The sequence below is a fragment of the Silene latifolia genome, chromosome Y (genome assembly GCF_048544455.1).
Source record: "Silene latifolia isolate original U9 population chromosome Y, ASM4854445v1, whole genome shotgun sequence".
NCBI lineage: Eukaryota > Viridiplantae > Streptophyta > Magnoliopsida > Caryophyllales > Caryophyllaceae > Silene > Silene latifolia.
Window position 1 is genome coordinate 290,072,265 of NC_133538.1, and position 19,970 is coordinate 290,092,234.

Here is a 19,970-nt window from a genome sequence, read left to right on the forward strand (position 1 = left end):
TCAACAAGTAACAAAGACATGAAAACATTAGTAACTTCATGTACAAGGTCTATGATTCACAAAATAAGAAACAAGAGTAAAATAGGTGATTTCGACCATTTTAAGACCAAATTTCACAATATTACCTTCTAGTTTCACAAAACAAGCTCTAAGATTCACAAAATAAGGTATATGATTCACAAAATAAGAAAAAGAGGAAAATAAGCGATTTTGACCATTTATGACCAAGTTTCACAATATAAGGCATAGGATTCACGAAATAAGGTCTATGATTCACAAAATAATAAAAAGAGCAAAATAGGTGATTTCGACCATTTTATGACCAAATTTCACAATATTACCTTCTAGTTTCACAAAACAAGCTCTAAGATTCACAAAATAAGGTATATGATTCACAAAATAAGAAAAATAGGAAAATAGGCGATTTTGACCATTTATGACCAAGTTTCACAATATAAGGGCCTAGGATTCACGAAACAAGGTCTATGATTCACAAAATAATAAAAAGAGGAAAATACATGATTTCGACCATTTTGTGACCAAATTTCGCAATATTACCTTCTAGTTTCACAAAAGAAGCTCTAAGATTCACAAAATAGGGTATAGGATTCACAAAATAATAAAAAGAGCAAAATAGGTGATTTTGACCATTTATGACCAAGTTTCACAATATAAGGCCTAGGATTCACGAAATAAGGTCTATGATTCACAAAATAAGAAAAAGAGCAAAATAGGTGATTTCAACCATTTTATGACCAAATTTCACAATACTACCTTCTAGTTTCACAAAACAAGCTCTAAGATTCACAAAATAAGGTATATGATTCACAAAATAAGAAAAAGAGGAAAATAGGCGATTTTGACAATTTTTGACCAAGTTTCACAATATAGGGCCTAGGATTCACGAAATAAGGTCTATGATTCACAAAATAAGAAAAAGAGCAAAATAGGTGATTTCAACCATTTTATGACCAAATTTCACAATATTACCTTCTAGTTTCACAAAACAAGCTCTATGATTCACAAAATAAGGTATATGATTCACAAAATAAGAAAAAGAGGAAAATAGGCGATTTTGACCATTTATGACACCAAGTTTCACAATATAGGGCCTAGGATTCACGAAATAAGGTCTATGATTCACGAAATAAGAAAAAGAGTAAAATAGGTGATTTCGACCATTTTATGACCAAATTTCACAATATTACCTTCTAGTTTCACAAAATAAGCTCTAAGATTCACAAAATAAGGTATATGATTCACAAAATAAGAAAAAGAGGAAAATAGGCGATTTTGACCATTTATGACCAAGTTTCACAATATAAGGGCCTAAGATTCACGAAACAAGGTCTATGATTCACAAAATAATAAAAAGAGCAAAATAGGTGAACTTAAAGAAAGTGGTAACGATCATTGTCATGTTGCGGCTTTTCAGATATATAGCACTACAGTCTACAAAGAAAATTAACGAACGTACCTGGGATTTTCTTTGCGATTCCCAAAACAAAGCATAAATATGCATTTTCATCTGGTCTGTAAACTTCAATCCCATGGTACAAAACCTTAAGATATGAAAGGAGCTCATCTGGTGGGTATGACTTTGCCAAATTGTATGACGCAATAAATTGTAAAAATTTATAATTAACTATGGGAATGTCTTTCCGCTTCAATCTAGCTTTCAAAAAATCAAGCAAATTTTTTTGCCTCTGCGTCACCTCATTGGCAATTGATGGGGACAGTTTCAACAACTGTTCGTAGAGAAAGATACAAGCAGTGTTGTTGACATCGAACGATTCTTGTCGGGATCATCACGAAATTTGAGACATCAAGGACAAGTTTTTTTGGGTCGATTGCATATCTCGAGCATCCAAAATCTTGTCACGTAATACTTTGTACTCCTTGACATGCTCTATAAGATATGATCTCACGTCGTGCCCATCCATACTTCTGCATAATGAATGAATAGCAGATGGGATCTTTGCAGTTGGCTGAAGCGATTTGAAACTGCTGCTCTCTATATAAAGGCGAATGCAAATGAAAGAAGTTAAAACAGATAGGTCATTTTCAGCTTTATGGAATAACATATACCAAGTTTACTAGAATTGTATATCTTTGAAACTGCTGCTCTCTATAAAGGTGAATGCAAATGCAAGAAGTTAAAACAGATAGGTCATTTTCAGCTTTATGGAATAACATATACCAAGTTTACTAGAATTGTAATAGCAAACAAAAATATGGACCGACATAAAGTAAAGATCTCCTAAAGAAAGGAAGTGCACCAAACATGACATGACAAGCGCAGAAACATCAAAATGTTGTAATATAAATCAAATTTTACTGCAATCAACGAAGGGAAAAACCTTATCTCCTCCAAAAATTAACACACAAGCCTTTTTTAGTCTCATTGAGCACCGACAAAAGTTCTAAAGAGAGGATAGACATGAATTTACTTAAGCCCTAACAATAAACTAAACAATCATGTAAACATAAGAAGAATTTGAGAGAATTGACAACCAACCACTTGGCGTAAAGTAGTAGAAGGCCACAATTTGAATGCTTACCATTAGGTACAAGCTTAGTCTTTGACGGTTCCAAATGATCCCTGCCCCAAGAGCTTACCCTTTTCCCACTGAGTTATCTTGATTTTGCCCCCGCCATTTGGTGAGATAATAGATGTGGTTGTCTTTGGATGTGTCGTCATCGTTGCTAGTTGTGAAAGAACAAGACCATGACATTATAACGGTCTTCCCAAGCCCGACACCGTTATCTAATTCTCTAATAGCATTCTCACCATCGGTTTACGCATCATTAGATGCATGTGCACACATTTCGAGAAGGAGACGTATCACTGTCGGTGCCGTCGTTCTAACAGTCCCAAGTAGAACAATTATGACAGAAATAAAGTCCAGGTTTCACATAATCAAACTTTAGAATGACAGAAATTGTGAAAAAAACTATTGACATACACTAACATATTCCTTTCACGACGCAAAAATCACCACTAGTTCGTACCAATATCATACCAATTCAAATTTCAGTAATATTTATTTGTTGTTCTAGTATGCTTTCTGGCGTTCTAGCACGCTTTTCCAAATTCGCTATACATACGTCATATTCCTTTCACACACTCTCGCCTTTCGCCTAAAATACACCGTAGATATACTAAAATAACAAAGAAATAATGCTAAAATGACAGAAAAGCACACAACAATTTCAATCAAATAAACGTGAATAAATTAAACCGATTGTTGATACGAAATCACACAAGATAAAAAAGTGAAGAGACGAAGCAAACAAAAGTGAAGATGAGGACGATCAATGCCACTAGAATTAGGAGAATCAATCGAAAGAACTATGAGATCGTCGAAAATCATCGCGTAGTGAATCACGAGTGATTTTCATCATAATCATCATCAAATACCTAAATACTTAAATTTTACACAATCGATCATTTAACTAATCAATTAATCACATAATTTCACCAGAATAATACATAAACAAAATAATAGTTGTGAAACATGAACAAATTCAATAATAAAACCTAAAAAGCGGAAATTACTAACAATAATAAAATCGAACAATAAAAGAGCAAGTATATTATCAAATAACTGGCAGAAATCACATGATATTGCGAGTACAAGTTTAACATTCAAATAAATGAAAATTAAAAACAAAAAAGAATAAAAGCGAGAATGAGAATAATACTCCGTACTTACTTCGAGATTGATGATTAACACATAATAAGAGTCAAGAACAAAACGTGAAGATCGAAAAAACATGATGAATCGCAGCATGATTATGGTGTGGACGATGAAAATCAGAGTGATAAAATGGTGATCGAATGAGAGTGAACATTTAATTTGAGTTGAAGAGAAGTAGATGAAGAGAGAGAAAGTAAAGAGAAGTGAGGATTGTGCGAGTCGGAGTAAATGAATGTTGAAGAGGGAAATGTGTGTTTGATGGGGTTTTGTATGGGGACACGTGGCATCATCTGGTGTATCTATGGCTTTTTAATCGACGGTTTTAAGATTAGTACAATTTCTACCTCACCCTAAGAAGAGTGTCTCACATGATTCAATTTCTATATATATATATATATATATATATATATATATATATATATATATATATATATATATATATATAAAAGATGCTTAGCTACTTGGCCATAAAAAGCAAATGTGCGCGTGTATGTGTGTGTCTGGATAAGGGGGTTTAGAGGGAAGGGGGGTGGAGGGAATCAATTTCCTTTATTTGGTTAGTAAAATGGAAGTGGAGGGATTTAGAAGGCGAGTGGAAATGGATCCCTTCATTTTCCTCCTAAAAGGCAAATTAAAATCTCTCCATTCCCCTTTTTTCCCTACCATTTTTGTATCCAAACACACCGTGAATGTCTATCCTTATTGCTTATCTCCACAGATGGGAAACTCTGCATCTATTGCGGCTTTTGCTGGGGGTGTTCCTCCTGGTGTTAGTGGCATGAATGACAGATGTACGGTCATAGTATCCAATTTGAACCCTGATGTAAGTAAATTTGCAATTTGACTAATCTAATGAGTTTCTCTTATCAGGTTGATATTGTCTCCTCTCCTTTACCTTATTGTCTGTAAAATTTGTCAGAAAATAGATGAAGACAAGCTTTTCAATTTGTTTTCGTTGTATGGAAACATTTTAAGGATCAAGCTTCTTCGAAGTAAACCTGATCACGCGCTTGTTGAGATGTCCGATGGCTTTCAGGCAGAATTGACTGTCCATTTTTTAAAGGTTTGATTTGTTTTCTTGTCTACGATTCTATCCCATGCATCCAGCTCTTAAAAAGTACTTTTGTCTATTCTTTATAAAATTTGTTAGATGGTTGCCGAGTTGCCGTTTATCTTAAGAAAATGCATGGTAATAGCTAGTAATGAAGTTACTTAATACGGAGTATATGTTTATCAGGGGCCTTTCATATGCTTATAGACCTTTTGACTTGTGCATCCATAAATTTTCAAGTTTTTGATGTTTTATAACCCTTTCATGTACCCTCTACGAGATACGATTGACGTGGGAAACGGGTCATTGCGGCCATTTGTTGTCAGTCGGGCCATTTGGGGTGGCTACTATTGTGTTTTTGGTTAGACAATATCGCGTCAGTGGATTGTGGCTGGGATGTCAGGTTGTTTTGGGTTCAGCTTAGATCATCTGGATCGGGTTAGTTGTGCATTTTTTTTTACCATACCCCATTTCTCAAAACAATTTCTTCTCATGTTAAACCTTTTTTTTTCTCATGTTTAGATACATTAGGGAGTGCTCCTGTTTGGGAAACAACTTGAGGTGAACTATTCCAAGTATTCAAGCATAACACCGTCTCCTGAGACTCGGGATTTTCATAATTCAAACCTCAACCGTTTTACCCGGAACGCTGCAAAATACTACCGATATTGTTGTTCTCCTACCAAAATGATCCATCTATCGAGCATTCCGGAAGACATAAATGAGGATGAAATCTTAGACCTCCTCGAGGAACATGGGCCAGTTGTTAGCACGAAGCTTTTCATGGTAAATGGGAAGAAACAAGCTTTGGTCTTGTTCGAGACAGAAGAACTTGCAACTGAAGCCCTTGTTTGTAAGCACGCAACTCCCAATGTGGATCAATTATCCGCATTTCTTTCTCCCAATCATACAACACATTATCCTTAAAAGATGGTGCTGTAGAGTTAACTTTAAACACAAATTCTCATTATAGACGGACACTATCCGTCTATACGTATAGACGGATACCATTTCCTCTCACAAAATACTCATTTGCCATAAAATGCACGTGCCGTAATAGCAGGCGCTATTATTAGATACATGAATATATAATTGAGCCTGATTAAGCGTTCAATACGTATAAATAGTCCATATTTGGAGATTTAAATATCAGATAATATACAACCGTATTTTGTTAGAATTATATTAAAGGTATTTGACATGTTAGACCCGTTGAATGTATGTAAAATTGTAAATTGCAACATTTATATAAATTATGACATTTTAACTTATGTTTTAACATAAGCAATTAAAATAGAAATAAGAGATAAAAATAAGAGGAATTGATTTGAGGAGAGAAGGTAATTAAATAGTATAGGAGACATGGCGAGGCCCACATGTAAAACTAACCAGCCAATCAAAAGCCAAGAAAAAACTTGGCTTTTATATATGTAGATTCGCCCCACCCGTCTATACCAAAACCTATTGAACGTTAAATTGGAACATTATGTTGTGAGAGCTCTTTTGTTGCTTTTTCATATGGGCTTACAATCACAATAACAATGTCATGATAGGTGAGACTGGTTAGTCGTTAACAGCACTGGCAAACTGCCATCAGCCTTGTCTGCGTTCAAGACCTGTTCTTATCAATAGGATGATAAAACGACCCAAAATTCAGTTTCAATAATGTTGGCACGAGTTACCAATTTTTAATGTCATGGTAGGTAATCTGACTGCACAAGATATGATCCCGCTGAAATTCGTGTAAAGTTTTGGAGTATTTTCGGAACTTGGAAATTATTCTCAAGAGTCGGTTTCAAAACATCTTCCATATCTAGAGACTAAAATTCCTTGTATCTAATTGAAGGCCATTTTCTGCCCCTCCTATATGGTAAATAACTTTGGTCTTGACAAGATTGTAAAACTTCGCCTTCACATCACTAGTCTTGGAAGCAACTACAACCAAACTTTGAGGATGTATCGATCAACTTACGTCTGATTTCCTCAGGAGAAACCCTAGATGTGTGCTTAAGAAGGGACTGTCTTAAGGTGACCACCTCTTCTTAGGACCAACAGCCCAAACTAACCATTACACAAAATCTGAACCTACTCAAATCTGAAAGCAAGTATAATGAAAACGGGGTTGGGTGCAAACTATCCTGTATAATGAAAGCGAGTATAATAACCCTACACAGAATAACCTTTCAGACACCCGAATGTTTCCAACCGGAATGACCAGAAAACGGGGTTGGGAGCAAACTATAACGAAAAGGGTCTAAGACTCTAAGGAAACCAGAAAACGGGGTTGGGTGCAACCCGAGTTGTTTGAAGGGACCCATTGAGTGACGGATTCCATCAATAATTGTCATGTATGATGATAGACTTTTGGGGAATTTTCAAAATAATTTTTACGCACAAAACTTGCGAAAGTTTATTTATCAAAATCCCAACTGGGAACATAATTTTACGGACGCTTAAGTACCATCAAGGAAAAAAATTGCACTAACCTGTCATACTCGGTCATAGCTGTATGATCTTGGCCAGTCTTATCGAGCTTGTAGATCTATTTGTTCATCTCAGTACGATGGCGGTATCCATTCTGCCCGGCTCCGGCAACAGTATATGAAACCCTAGCAGGATGCCACGCACCAATACAAGCAACCTTACGCAGACCTCTATGAGTTAGTGTGAACGAATCTCCAAGCCTAACTGTTCAATATTACAGTCTTACAGATATCTGTTTTTATTGCGGAACATGAATTTTTAGTTACTATAATAGACATCATCATAGAACCATTTTTGGCAATGGGGCAAACTGAGAAAGCGAGCTTTCATTCATTGAGCCAATAATTCAATTCGAATGAACTCTAGATCCAACTTGATGTCGAAGGTCCTCAATAATATACGACCAATAAAGCAGAGCACTTCAGCTATTCAATTCGAATAAACAGAAGGTATTTCAGTTGGCAACAATAGAATCCTTAGGAAATTCAAGTTCTCTCGAAGTGAACTAGATAAATAAACTAAAAACAGGAACTGCTCAAGTGCTCAGTGACTTAGGCTTTCGCACTCGCACGATTGTAGAACTTTGCCTTCTCATCAGCAGTTTGGAAACGACCATGACCGAACTTTGAGGAAGTGTCGATAAACTTGAGTTTGATTTCTTCAAGAGCAACTCGAGATGTTTGCTTCAGAAGAGACTGCCTCAAGATTACTACCCTCTTCTTAGGTCCAACACAACCACCCTTGATCAAAAGGTAATCATCCTTCACTATACCATAGTGAGGGAAACCGCCCATTGGAGTTATTTCCTTCTCAGTCCTAAATTATCAAATAGACCAAAACAATAAGATTAGTGATACATGAATAACACATATTACAAAATGAATTAATGAAGCTGCCTGATATGGGAAGATTGACACATATTATACCGTATGAGACAATCCCTCTCTATGATGTCTATAATATAACGTCTGTCAGAGCATTTGACTTCCAATTTTATTATCAACCTTTTATTACTAGTATTTTTCAGATATTAAGGGTCCAAGGGAGTGTCACCAAACGAGAACATATTATGAAAACAGACAGTAGTTACTCGGTCATGGCAGGATATCTTGACCAATGATAACACGAAGAAATTGAGGTATATATATATAGATTGTTAAGAAAATAGAAGAGTTTTGCTGTTTTGCACTAACCTGTCATACTCGGTCATGGCAGTATGATCCTCTTGACCAACCTTACCGAGCTTGTAGATCTTCTTGTTCATCTCGGTACGGTGGTGGTAACCATTCTGACCAGCCCTGGCAACAGTGTATGAAACCCTGGCAGGGTGCCAAGCGCCAATACAAGCAACCTTACGTAGACCTCTGTGAGTCTTACGAGGAAGCCGAGTGACACCCCAACGAGTAACAACACCTTCATATCCCTTACCCTTGGTCACACCAATAATGTCAATCATTTCATCTTTCTGGAAAACAGCGTCAATTGGTACTTGCTTCTCAAAGAAGCCATAAGCAAAGTCAACCTTTTGGGCAATTGTGCCACCATTGACCTGAATTTCCATGATATGAGCCTTCTTCTGTTTCAAACCCTTCATCTTCCGAATCTGTTGATAAAAAGTAACATGACTTGCAGCTCAAAAATACTACTATAATCAGATATTTTTGTCCGATTTACTTTGTTAGTCAAGCAATTTAAACAATGAAACCATTAACAGCTCAAAACTACAACCTTCATCGGATTTTTTGTCCCCATTTTACTTTGTTTTTAGTCAAGCAATTTAAACAATGAAACCATTAATTTCTCAAAGAGAATTTTTTAAAAAAAAGTCCAGCTCTATGTGATACCTGGAACTAGTACACGAGAAACTAACCAAACCTATCTATTGGCAGCATAGGACTAGCAAGTTTCAGATTTAAGAAAACAAAAAATAAAAAGAGACATATTTAGTAAGTTACCTGAGTGTGAGCCAAAACCCTGATGACAGTAGCATACTTCTTGAGTTTCTCAAGCTGAGCTTGAATATCTTTCTTTCCCTCATCAGTTTCATACTTGTTGGAGTATTTAGTAAATGCCTTCTTCTTGGACTTGCACCAGTTCTTGTAGAACCTCCTCTTGATCTCCTCACTGAGATGCTGAGCCCAGACAGTGTTCAATGTGCGTAGGCCACGAGGTGTTTTCACGTAACCAACAACACCAACAATAACCATTGGAGGGGTCTCAACAATGGTGACAGCCTCACAAGTTTCTTTCTTGTGGAGTTCTGCATCATAGAAACACAAACATAACCATAAATCTCATTGAAGAAAAATTTAGACAGAAACGAATGATGAATCAAGTAGATAATGGATAAGTGACATACTTGAACCAGGCTTTTCAACCTCCCTGACAATGTGGGTCATTCCAGCTTTGTAACCCAAGAAAGCAGTGAGCTTTGGTTCCTTGGTGGGGTCATCCTTGGGGAAAGCCTTGACTGGAAACAAATGAACAAGTTCTGTATGAGATTTCTAATGACAGTAATAGAAAAGCTAACTACAGAGTGTTGGGCCAGTACCCACATATAACCTCAATCTTTCCCCTCAACCAGCTTTCCAGCGCCCTATTCCCCTTCACTAACTCAAGACTCACATGTTAAGAGCAGAGCACCTATTTTGCTCTGCATTTACACTCTTGCACAATGACCTCAACCCTCACGTGACCCACAACCACAATCCTCTACAATATGGACAAAGGTAGTGGGGTCCAAATCTAGAGCGATCAACTATGGAGTTTAGTCCCACATCCACCAACAATGATTACTAATATTATACATCAACAGATGGTGGCAGAATAGAGAAGGAAGGAGAAAATGAAGAGAACCTTTGCCTCTTTGGCGAGAAGCCCTCTTCCTTGGTAGAAACCCAAGGGAACCGTGCCTTGGGTGCTCAAACTTCCTGTGAGACATCTTCCTCTTCTCTTCTCTTCTCTTACCTACATTCATTCATTCATTCCAAAAACACACAATCAAATCAACATCCAAACAAAAAATTACTATCGAAACAACGGAAGTATTCATTCCAATCTAGATTACAAACATTTCAAATCCACATCCAAACAAAAAATGCGATTGAGATCGAAAGACAAAGTGTAGAAGAGAGATAACCTTGTGGCTTGTGGTGTAGCGAAGCGACTGCAAGCGATAAGAACCCTACAAATCTAAAACCCTACTCAATCGCATTTTTATACAAACTCTTGTGTTTCAGAATGTCGTCTATCTTAGGCCTTTGGATTCATTCTACGTTGGGCTGCCCTTTTTACTTTGGGTCCTGCTATATGTCCTCGACAATTTACTAATTATCGTCGACATTTAATGTAAATTTTCAAGTTTGCCCTCTATAACATAACTCCATTCCCGTCTCACTAAAATGCAATTTCCGTCTCACTGAAACACAAGTCAAATTCCATCTCACTAACGTCTCACTAAAATCTTTCAAACAAAAAAAAAGACTGTTTTTCAAAAAAAAAAAAAAAAAAAGCGGGATTTGTAATTAACAACATGAACGAGAACTTAGCGATTATCGATTACCGCACCAAAAATTAATCTAAGTCAGAAAATGATTTTTTTTTCAAAAAAAAAAAAAAAAAAAAAAAAAAAAAAAAAAAAATCCGGACGAAAAACATTTTCGTCCAGACCATGGTCCGGACAAAGAAAATTTTCGTCCAGACCATGGTCCAGACAAAAATATTTTTCGTCCAGACCCAAGTCCAGACGGAAAATATTTTCGTCCAGACCCAGGTCCAGACGAAAAAAAATTTCGTCCGGAATTTTTTTTTTTTTTTTTAAAAAAAAAAATTTAGAATTTTTTTTTTTTTCCGGACGAAAATATTTTTCGTCTGCAGTGACGGAAATATTTTCATGTCTGGACTGGTGCGGACGGAAAATATTTTTATGCGGACCATGGTCCGGACGAAAATTTTCTTTGTCCAGGACTTTGTCCTCGGACGAAAAATTTCTTCATCCAGGCCCTTTTTCAACAATTTTTTTTTTTAAAAAAAATTATTAATTTCCGTCTTAAATTAGTTTTGGGTGCGTGGATCGATAATTGCTAATTAAAATAAGTTTCAATAAATTAAAAAATTAAAATAAAACGAACTATCCCCGAACGGGGTTTATTAGTAATTATTAATTATTTTTTTACGAAAACAAAACAAGACGGAAAAAATATAGGGGGGGGGGGTGAGGGAGGGGTAGTTTTGGAAGTTCATTAAAATTGTCGACGATAATTAGTAAATTGTCGACGACCTTTAGCAGGCAGGTTTACTTTTACTATTTTTGACCCAACCCATCTTATGTTTGTTGTGATTTTGAGATTTTCTTTCCCGAGCTTTAATTGGTTGGTGTTGTGTTGTCTTAAAAACGTGTGTATACCAATCGCTCTGCTGTTGTACTAATGATCTTAACAATAAGAGAAAATTGTTGATTACAGCCTTATAAAAACCACTTTTTGAAAATTACAGCCTTATATAATTTTTTTTTGAAAATTACCACCATAATATCACTTTTCTTTGAAAATTGCACCACGATGACGTTTCCGGTGAATTTTGTCAAAAAGTGACCGATATACCCTTGCATATTTGTTTGCCTACTTACCCTACCCAAATCTTTTCACTTTACCTATCATTTACTTCTCATTTAACCCCAAACCCTCTCATATTCCTCACCATTATTACCAAACATGAAGAACCCTAATTATTTTTTGGAGAAAATTGATGATGAAGATTGCCCATTAATTTATGGTATGTTTGGAAATAGACATTTAATTTGCAAATACATATTTGGGTCAAATCTAGTGTTTGGAAGATGAGAGGATTTGAATTTGGATTTGATTTAAATTCAAGTAAATTCCGACTCTTCATGAAAACATACAATCTGAAATGACACCCTAACCCGCTGTCTTTCTGAAATTCTTCATCAAGGACATAGGTCTGGTTCTCCTCCGTCATTTGTTTAGAGCAGCTCCATCATCTCCTCTCTCTGATAACTTTTTCTAATCTCTCTCCTCGATTACTTGTTTTGGGTATTTTTAGCAAATTGTTGCAAAAAACTTTTTTTTTCCAGAAATTATTAGATTACTGTTGTTTTCAAATTTACAATAGTAAATGAGAATCGATAGTCTAATTAAGAGTTGAGGATTTGAAAGTTTTGGCCATCCCAAACAGAAGATTTGGATTTTGAAATCCTCATTTCAGATTTTATATTTAAAATTATGTTTATCGAATAAAATTGAAGTATCCAAACACTACCTAGAAAATGGAAATAATAGAACTAGAATTCAATTAAACTGATTAGGCTAGAATTTAAATAAAATGGATGAATTAGATTATGTGGTATTGTTGAAGAAATGGAAAATTAGAGAAGATGGAGTTGTGAAATCTCATGAAGGGGATGAACATGTGGGGTTACAAAGGTTGAAGATAAGGGTATTTTGATCTTAAAAAATGAACTTAAGTCACAAAAATTCAATTTTGCGTCAATTTTCCGCCGGAGTTAATGTTTTGGATGTAATTTCTGATCAGAAGTGATATTATGGCTGTAATTTACAAAAAAAATTATATAAGGCTGTAATTTTCAAAAAGTGGTTTTTAAAAGGCTGTAATTAACAGTTTTCTCTAACAATAATGAAATTTGATATCCTCGCAGGGTGCACGTAGCTACTGATTTTATAATAAACCACGTAAATCTTCACGTCAAGGTTCTTTACATTCGTTAATTTATTGTCCGTGTTGCCATTAATCAATTAACTATTGAGTAACATGACGTCTCTTTTATAACAATTGGTATTAGAATCCAATGTTCGGACTTGGATTTCTTCTACTTCCGCATTGTGTTTTAGGCATTATTTCGGTTTGTTGATTTTCGGGTGAAAAGATGTTGGGAGCGAATATTTTGAAAGCTGGTTTGCTTTTGATGAGTTTGTGTAAGGAAGGTAGTGTTGACGGTAAGATTGAGTTGTTCATGTACAAGCCAAGCTAATGGATCCTCAAGACACGCTACCAACATCTGATTATGCGCCGCTTTGTGAGATTTTTTATGAAAGGAAGAAAATTGGTGAGCATTAGGGGTGATAATGAGACGAGAAAGCTTGAGTGATCGGCTCGGTAAAAGCTCGGTTTGTTTGTACTCGACTCGATAACGTAAAGAATCAAGCCGAGCTAACGTTGGCTCGGCGCGAAAAGCTCGTGAGCGGCCTGAACTTGTGCTATAAAATAATATCTTCGTCTTATTTTATAAAAATATATATATCATGATTATATATTTGTATAACCATATTAAATGTTCCACCGATTTGTCCAATATTTATATACATTACCTTGAAATTCTTAGATTGGAAATATCAAAAGAAAAAAAAAAAGACAATTTAACAATTATATATAGATTCGAGTTGAGTTGGAACTCGGCTCAAGCTCGGGTTAAAACTCGCGAGCATGGTAATGAGCTCAATTTTTTCAAGTTCGGGTGAGCTCGAGTTTTGTTTTACGACCACAAGCTGGGTAAGGCCAAGCTCGGGATCGACTCGTTATGTAACATCCCCATTTACCCGGTCAAGGTAAACGGGGATGCTACCATCTCGGTTTCCTAGTGCATGCATCAAAAATTTCAATTAAGAAACATTTAATAAAAGTCCAAAGATTAATGATTAATACAAGCCAAATGTCAAATTACAAAATACAACTAGCCGCGAAAATAAGAAATAGGCCTATAGTCACCATGTTGACAATCTAAGCTAGACTCTATACGTGACGTCGAGCTTGTCCCATGGCCCCAACCACATCCATAGCATCATCATCATCCAATACCTACAAGTCTAGCTGCTCCCCAATATGATCGGAAATATCATATGGATCATCACGATTTTAAAAATGATTTGGACACAAGCAACACACAAGTCAACACAAGGTTGAGTAGAGAAATTTCATGCACAAATAAACCTCTAAAGTGAGAATAATCAATACATGTTACCAACAATCTCAATCCGTGCCTTAAGCACAATCAAATTTCATTTCCTCAAATCACAACCAACATATGACAACAACAAAGTAATTATCAAGGCATATGATTGACTAGGCTAATGGACTCGGGCACGTGTTACAACACATACAGTGGCCCTAACAAACGTGCTACAACTCACACGACAAATAAGTGGTACTCAAATCACACGGCGAACGTACTCAACCACAGTGGTACTCAAATCACACGGCGAACGTGCTCGACTACAATCACTCTCCGGATCATAAATGTGCACATCCCCCTTATGGCGGGCCAACAAGGGGAGACTCAGCAGGCGGCCCTCCGCGTACAACTGTGCCTCCTAGTTACTCGTATCGGTCCCCAACAATACAAAGTCCAAAGCCTAGTCAATAAACACATCAATATCTCATCCATATAATATCAATATCCCTCATCCATCGTCATAATATCAAGAATCATTGTCACAAATACAATAACAACCATAATTATCACATAAACATATACATAATTCCAAGGATTGAGTAGAGAAAGTCTCTACCTTTTTAAGCATTTCTTCAAAGCTAGCAACAATTAAAGTGCTCCATGAATTAACAACCAAGCAATCTAAACCGATTCCACACAAATTCGGCACCTATATGAACATATTAACATACAATCATACTCCATTCTTAATCTATTGCCCATTTATATACTAATTTCCCCCAAACCCCCCAAAAGTTAAGGTTTGGTCTCATAAGACTCAACAACATAAGAAAATTCCCAATTTCTAGGTCAAAACTCAAGAACTCAAGAACATTAGAAGAAATCCCCAATCTTCAGTCTAGATCCTCATAAGGATGATTAGAATAGAAGTATATAGCATACACTTAGAATCTAGATGAAGGTTTGAAGAAAACTTACCAAAAGATGATTTAGGAAGAGATGAATACTTGCTAATTAAATCTACTAATATTCTCCTTAGATGTGTTTGGGGGTGAGTATACAGTTTTAGAAATGTGTTTGGAATGAGTAAAACTGATTGTGGTGGTCTTAGAAGAATGTAAGCTATTTATAAGAACCCTTAAACCCGCCTTAAAATAGAAGAAAACCGAGGGAGCTCTCCTTGACCAGATCGACTCAATCGAGTAATTTACCCACTCGGTCGAGTAAGTTACCCACAAAGTGAGTTACTCGGCCGAGTAAATTAGCCACATTCTAAGTTACCCACGGAGTAAGTTACCCACTCGGTCAAGTACCCTCTTGTACTCGACCGAGTCACTTCAAGGAATACGGAGTATTACACGTTATCACCTCTTAGTGAGCACAATTCTACGAGAGTCGATTTGTGAGGTTCTTTATGCATGAGAGAAAGTTTCAAATTGTTTTGGGCACAAATTAGTTGGTGTTCTGCTGTCTTGGAGATCGAATTGAAGGAGTTTGTTTGAATCTTAATTGACCTTAAAGATAATTTCGTAGAAAATTAATTAGCCTGAAACTACTCTCCTCGTACAAAAAACGCATACTATAGAACGTATATATTTGACCAATTAAAAACATTAATTTTAGTTTTGAAATAGCCTACAAAATTTGATTTAGGACATTTACTCATGTACAGTTGCGGACTCAGAAATTGATCACGACAAGGACAAACAGGTAATGATTTAAAAAATGTTTGAAAAAGTAAGTTTGAAATTTTTAAGTAGAAACATTGAAATTCCTGACCCGCTAATTGTAATATCCGCCCTGTTAGGGACTCGTTGACTGCCTGTTGACTAACCTTGAACACATGTTAGACTCTTAAAACCTTTCACACAAGCGACCTTGCATCATAGTAACCTATGGATGTGGGAACTCGATCTAGCGTAGGCTACTCGATCGAGTAGTCTAGTGACTCGATCGAGTAGAGGCCACTCGATCGAGTACGGAGAGTTCAGCAATAAGTTATAAATCGTGAAGTCGTAAACCCAAATCAGTTTCTTTTCATTTCTTCCTAAACATAATCGACGACACACCTTCTCTATCACCAACCTTCAACTTTTTTTGAGATCCTTTACACTTGGAGACACCATGGGGATGGAGATTTGAGTCGGGTAGCGGTCTTGTCGCCGGAATGCCGAGTATAGGTAAGTCATCATTATCATCCTCAGGTTCCTTTATGGTTATGGTTGCTAGTAATAGGGTTTTCCTTGCTGTTGGTGATAGGTGTTGATGGAGATTGTCTTGTCTTCATATGGATGTATGCGGTGTTGTTGCTAATTGCTAAAGGTAGGTTTTCCTACTCAGTACTGTTGATTGGTTGTTATGTGTGATGTGTAGCATCGTTGAATGTGTGATAGTATCATTGTGTTTCTGTGCGAAGTGCGTCCCTGGTTGCGTGGAGTCATCATCATGAATGGCTTCACGCCCTTGATTTGCCCCTTGTGGTTCCCGTCACACGGGGGATGTGCACATTAATGGACATGGTTATTTGCTCTATGGTGTTGAGCAAGGCTTAGGTGGTAAGGATGCGGTCCTCACTGGCGATGTGGATATCTGTTGCGATGGATATTCTGGCAGGACTTTACCTTCGGGTTAGTCAGGTGATTGACAGAGTATTGGAGTTGGAGATTGGTGATTGTGTTGTACTATGTTTGTTTTGTTGTTCTTCAGTTACTGACCTTGCGTGGTTTTGTTTGTCTTTCTTTCTTGTTATGTGTCTGCCGTGATCCATTATGCTGAGCAGTCAGTCTTAGCAGGTGTTGATATGTGGAGCTTAGCTGGGTGCATTGGAGGGACGAGTCTTTCACCGAGTCATGGCATGGAGTAGTCTCACCATAGTTGATAGTTGTTTGTTAATCAGTTGTATCTTTCTTTGGAGTTGAACTTGTAATAAACTTTAAATAGTTCTTTTATTGACGTTATGATATACTATTCCTCGGGCAACCGAGATGGTAATGCCCGTATCTGCTAGGGAAGATCTTGTTAAGGCTCCTTGGTAGATGGGGGTGTTACAAAGTGGTATCAGAGCGACTATTTTGGAACCTGTAACCAATAAACATAATGAACGTAGTTTGTCTAATAAAATGAACCTAGTATATGTGTGTTGGGATCCCCTTGAATTGTTTGATTTTGGGTGAGAAGGCACCCTCATTCCAAAATCCTGGCCCCAATATGCTTAAGCTAGCCACTTCGAACGGGGATATGGAGTCGGGAATTGTGTGTAATATTCGGTGTATATCTGTATAAAGGTAATGTCTTCTGTGTAGATGATCGAACCTGTGATGCGTAATTGCTTATATAGTTATATATGCGTAAGTGTGTGGATGAACGGTAAGGTGTGTTAGAAGTATACATGAGGATATGTGGTGACATGAAAGTTGGTAAATGGTTTACGAGTTTGCTATATTTGATAGATTATACGAACATGTTGTGCTATGTTGGGTTGTAAAATTTGACATGCAGCTGAACAAGGTAGAATATCGTTAGTGTTATGAGTGAATATGTGAATTAAAATACGTAATGGCAGAATCGAATCGTATGTTGTTTGGAATGTAATAGAGTAGAGTTATAATATTTTAATTGCGGTATTTGTGTTATATGTAAAGTAATGATAATCAGTAGTAATAGTATATAGATAATTAGTAATGAGTTCTAAGTATATCTTAGACTCCGAACGATTTGTTATTTTGCAGGAATAACCAAACAATTCGTAATCTTCGTTGAGTATTTTGACTTACTCGACCGAGTACGAGGGTGTACTCGACCGAGTAGGCCTTACTCGACCGAGTAGGTGGGTCACTCGATTGAGTTTGCTAGGAAACAGAATCAATGTTAATTTTGTCAACGTTAAAACTCGACCGAGCAACCCCAACTCGATCGAGTAGAGGCTACTTGATCGAGTACCGCAGATACTCAATCGAGTACCGCTGCTACAGAACACGTGTTTTATACTTTTCGGGGTCTAAATCCCTAACTCTCCTTATTCTTTCTTCTTATTACTTCTTTCAAAACCTCAAAACTCTCATAGAATTTCTTTCTCTACAAAGCTTTGGTGTATTTGTGCTTGGTTTTATTCCAAATCATCCTACTTCATCCTTCAATTTCGTTTGCAAACTAATTCAAGGTAAACTTCTACCCTTTTTTTTGATTTTAAAGCAATTTGAAGCAGGTGTTGGTGTTGGATCTTCTGAAAATTCCGTTTTTATACCCTAATTTTGTGTTGTAATTGTCGGATTTTGATAGAAATTACCTTGAATCATTGTTATTGATGTTAGGAATTACAAACTAAACCCGATTTGTGACAATAATCAACCCGTATTTTTCTAGGGTTTGCCCCAAATTTTCGATTTTGTTCATCAAATTCATCTTAAAGTGTTGAAAAAGGGTAAGGGATGCTAGTAGTATCATATTTGGTGCTTGATTTTGGTTATTTTCATCAAAAATTTCGTCTTAAAACTCCGCCTTAAAAGTGCACAAAGCTGAAATTTTGTCCCAATTTCACTACAATAATCGACTTATTGAGCTTAGTTTTGGTGAAAGTGCAGCCCGGTTACTTCAATAACTTGCTTAAACTTCGTATTTTGAGATTTTGAACCATCTTTTATAGATTGCAAAGAGTAAGGGAGTTGGTAAATTCATGTTTTGCTCTCAATTCTACATATTTTGGCAAGAAAATACGTCTTAAGAATCATCTTTTTTGTATATGACAATTGAAAGTTTCTGCTTTGAATTTGTAAAACCCGATGTATGGCTAAACTATGTTGAAACAGATGCCGAGAACTGCTGCTACACGACAGAGCAAGGGGACCCGTTCAAACACCGGCCACCGAGGTAGAGGTGGGGGAAGGAAGCCAAGGACCCATTGTTCCGCCGGTACCTGGGTATCCGACGGTAATATTTGCGGACTTTAAATAGAGGGGTGCCTTTGTTAGCTTGCTAGACCGCACCTTGAGACCAACAAGGTGCATGGACCCGATTATTTTGGAGGAGTTGAAAATAGAGGTAGATGCCCGTCACATTTTTGAGGTGTTGGGTTTGGAGGGGTTGTACCACTTGAGGAAGCATTCGTATGCCTTTTTGACCTTTGAGTTTATGAGTTCTTTTACCTATGATGTGGCTGAGAAGATGGTGGGTTTTCGGCTGATGAACACGAGTTTTTATCTAACCCTTGACCAGTTTGCCGATCACCTGAGACTTACCCGGGCCAAGAAGGGATATCTTAGTGATGTGCCGACTGAGTGTGGTGCTAGTAGCTACCTACCTTTGTTTACCGGTAGATCTGCCCCGACCTCGAGTGTTATGCTGATCAATGATGTTCAGCACATGACCTTAAAGATCTTTCTCCGATCCTTGACTTGTTTACTTTACGAGAGGAAGGATGTGAGTAAGCTTAACTCGCATGAAGTGATGTTGTTTATATCTTACCTTAACCCCACCCGGGAGAAGAGGTTTGCTTACAGAGCCCCAGCGATAGTATGTGCCAGTTTAGCATTGATGGCTAGGTCTTCGGCCCGCTACCTTAGTTGCGGCGCTATCGCCACTCGCCTAGCTGAGAGGTTGACCAGTTTTGGGGCTTCTTCGGACCTCAAACCTTTGGCCCCGGTTGTCCCGACCTTGGATAAGGCCTACTTCATTCATCAGAAGTGGTTGCGAGTTTTAGATAATGGGGGTTTAGCTTGGAGAGTGCAAGGAAGGAGTTGGATGAGAGTGCCCGACCCAGACCACCTACCTGTGATCGAGTCGTTGATTGAGGCTGCCCCTGGTAGTGCGG

At 37.1% G+C, this 19,970-nt stretch overlaps 2 protein-coding genes across 2 annotated transcripts; one reads left to right on the forward strand and one right to left on the reverse strand.

Annotated features, from left to right (window-relative positions):
• The first annotated feature begins 4,182 nt into the window (after positions 1 to 4,182).
• LOC141633678 (polypyrimidine tract-binding protein homolog 3-like) lies at positions 4,183 to 7,809 on the forward strand. The gene is made up of 3 exons (XM_074446100.1): positions 4,183 to 4,524; positions 4,621 to 4,764; positions 5,275 to 7,809. Exons 1-3 carry the CDS (start codon positions 4,267 to 4,269, stop codon positions 5,281 to 5,283), a joined length of 411 nt encoding a protein of 136 aa, XP_074302201.1. The 5' UTR covers positions 4,183 to 4,266; the 3' UTR covers positions 5,284 to 7,809.
• On the reverse strand, positions 7,545 to 10,514 carry LOC141633677 (large ribosomal subunit protein uL3z-like). Its single transcript, XM_074446098.1, has 6 exons — positions 10,376 to 10,514; positions 10,093 to 10,203; positions 9,596 to 9,706; positions 9,192 to 9,496; positions 8,430 to 8,839; positions 7,545 to 8,052 (listed from the first exon to the last, which is right to left on the reverse strand). Exons 2-6 carry the CDS (start codon positions 10,175 to 10,177, stop codon positions 7,788 to 7,790), a joined length of 1,176 nt encoding a protein of 391 aa, XP_074302199.1. The 5' UTR covers positions 10,178 to 10,203; positions 10,376 to 10,514; the 3' UTR covers positions 7,545 to 7,787.
• Positions 10,515 to 19,970: the final 9,456 nt, after the last annotated feature.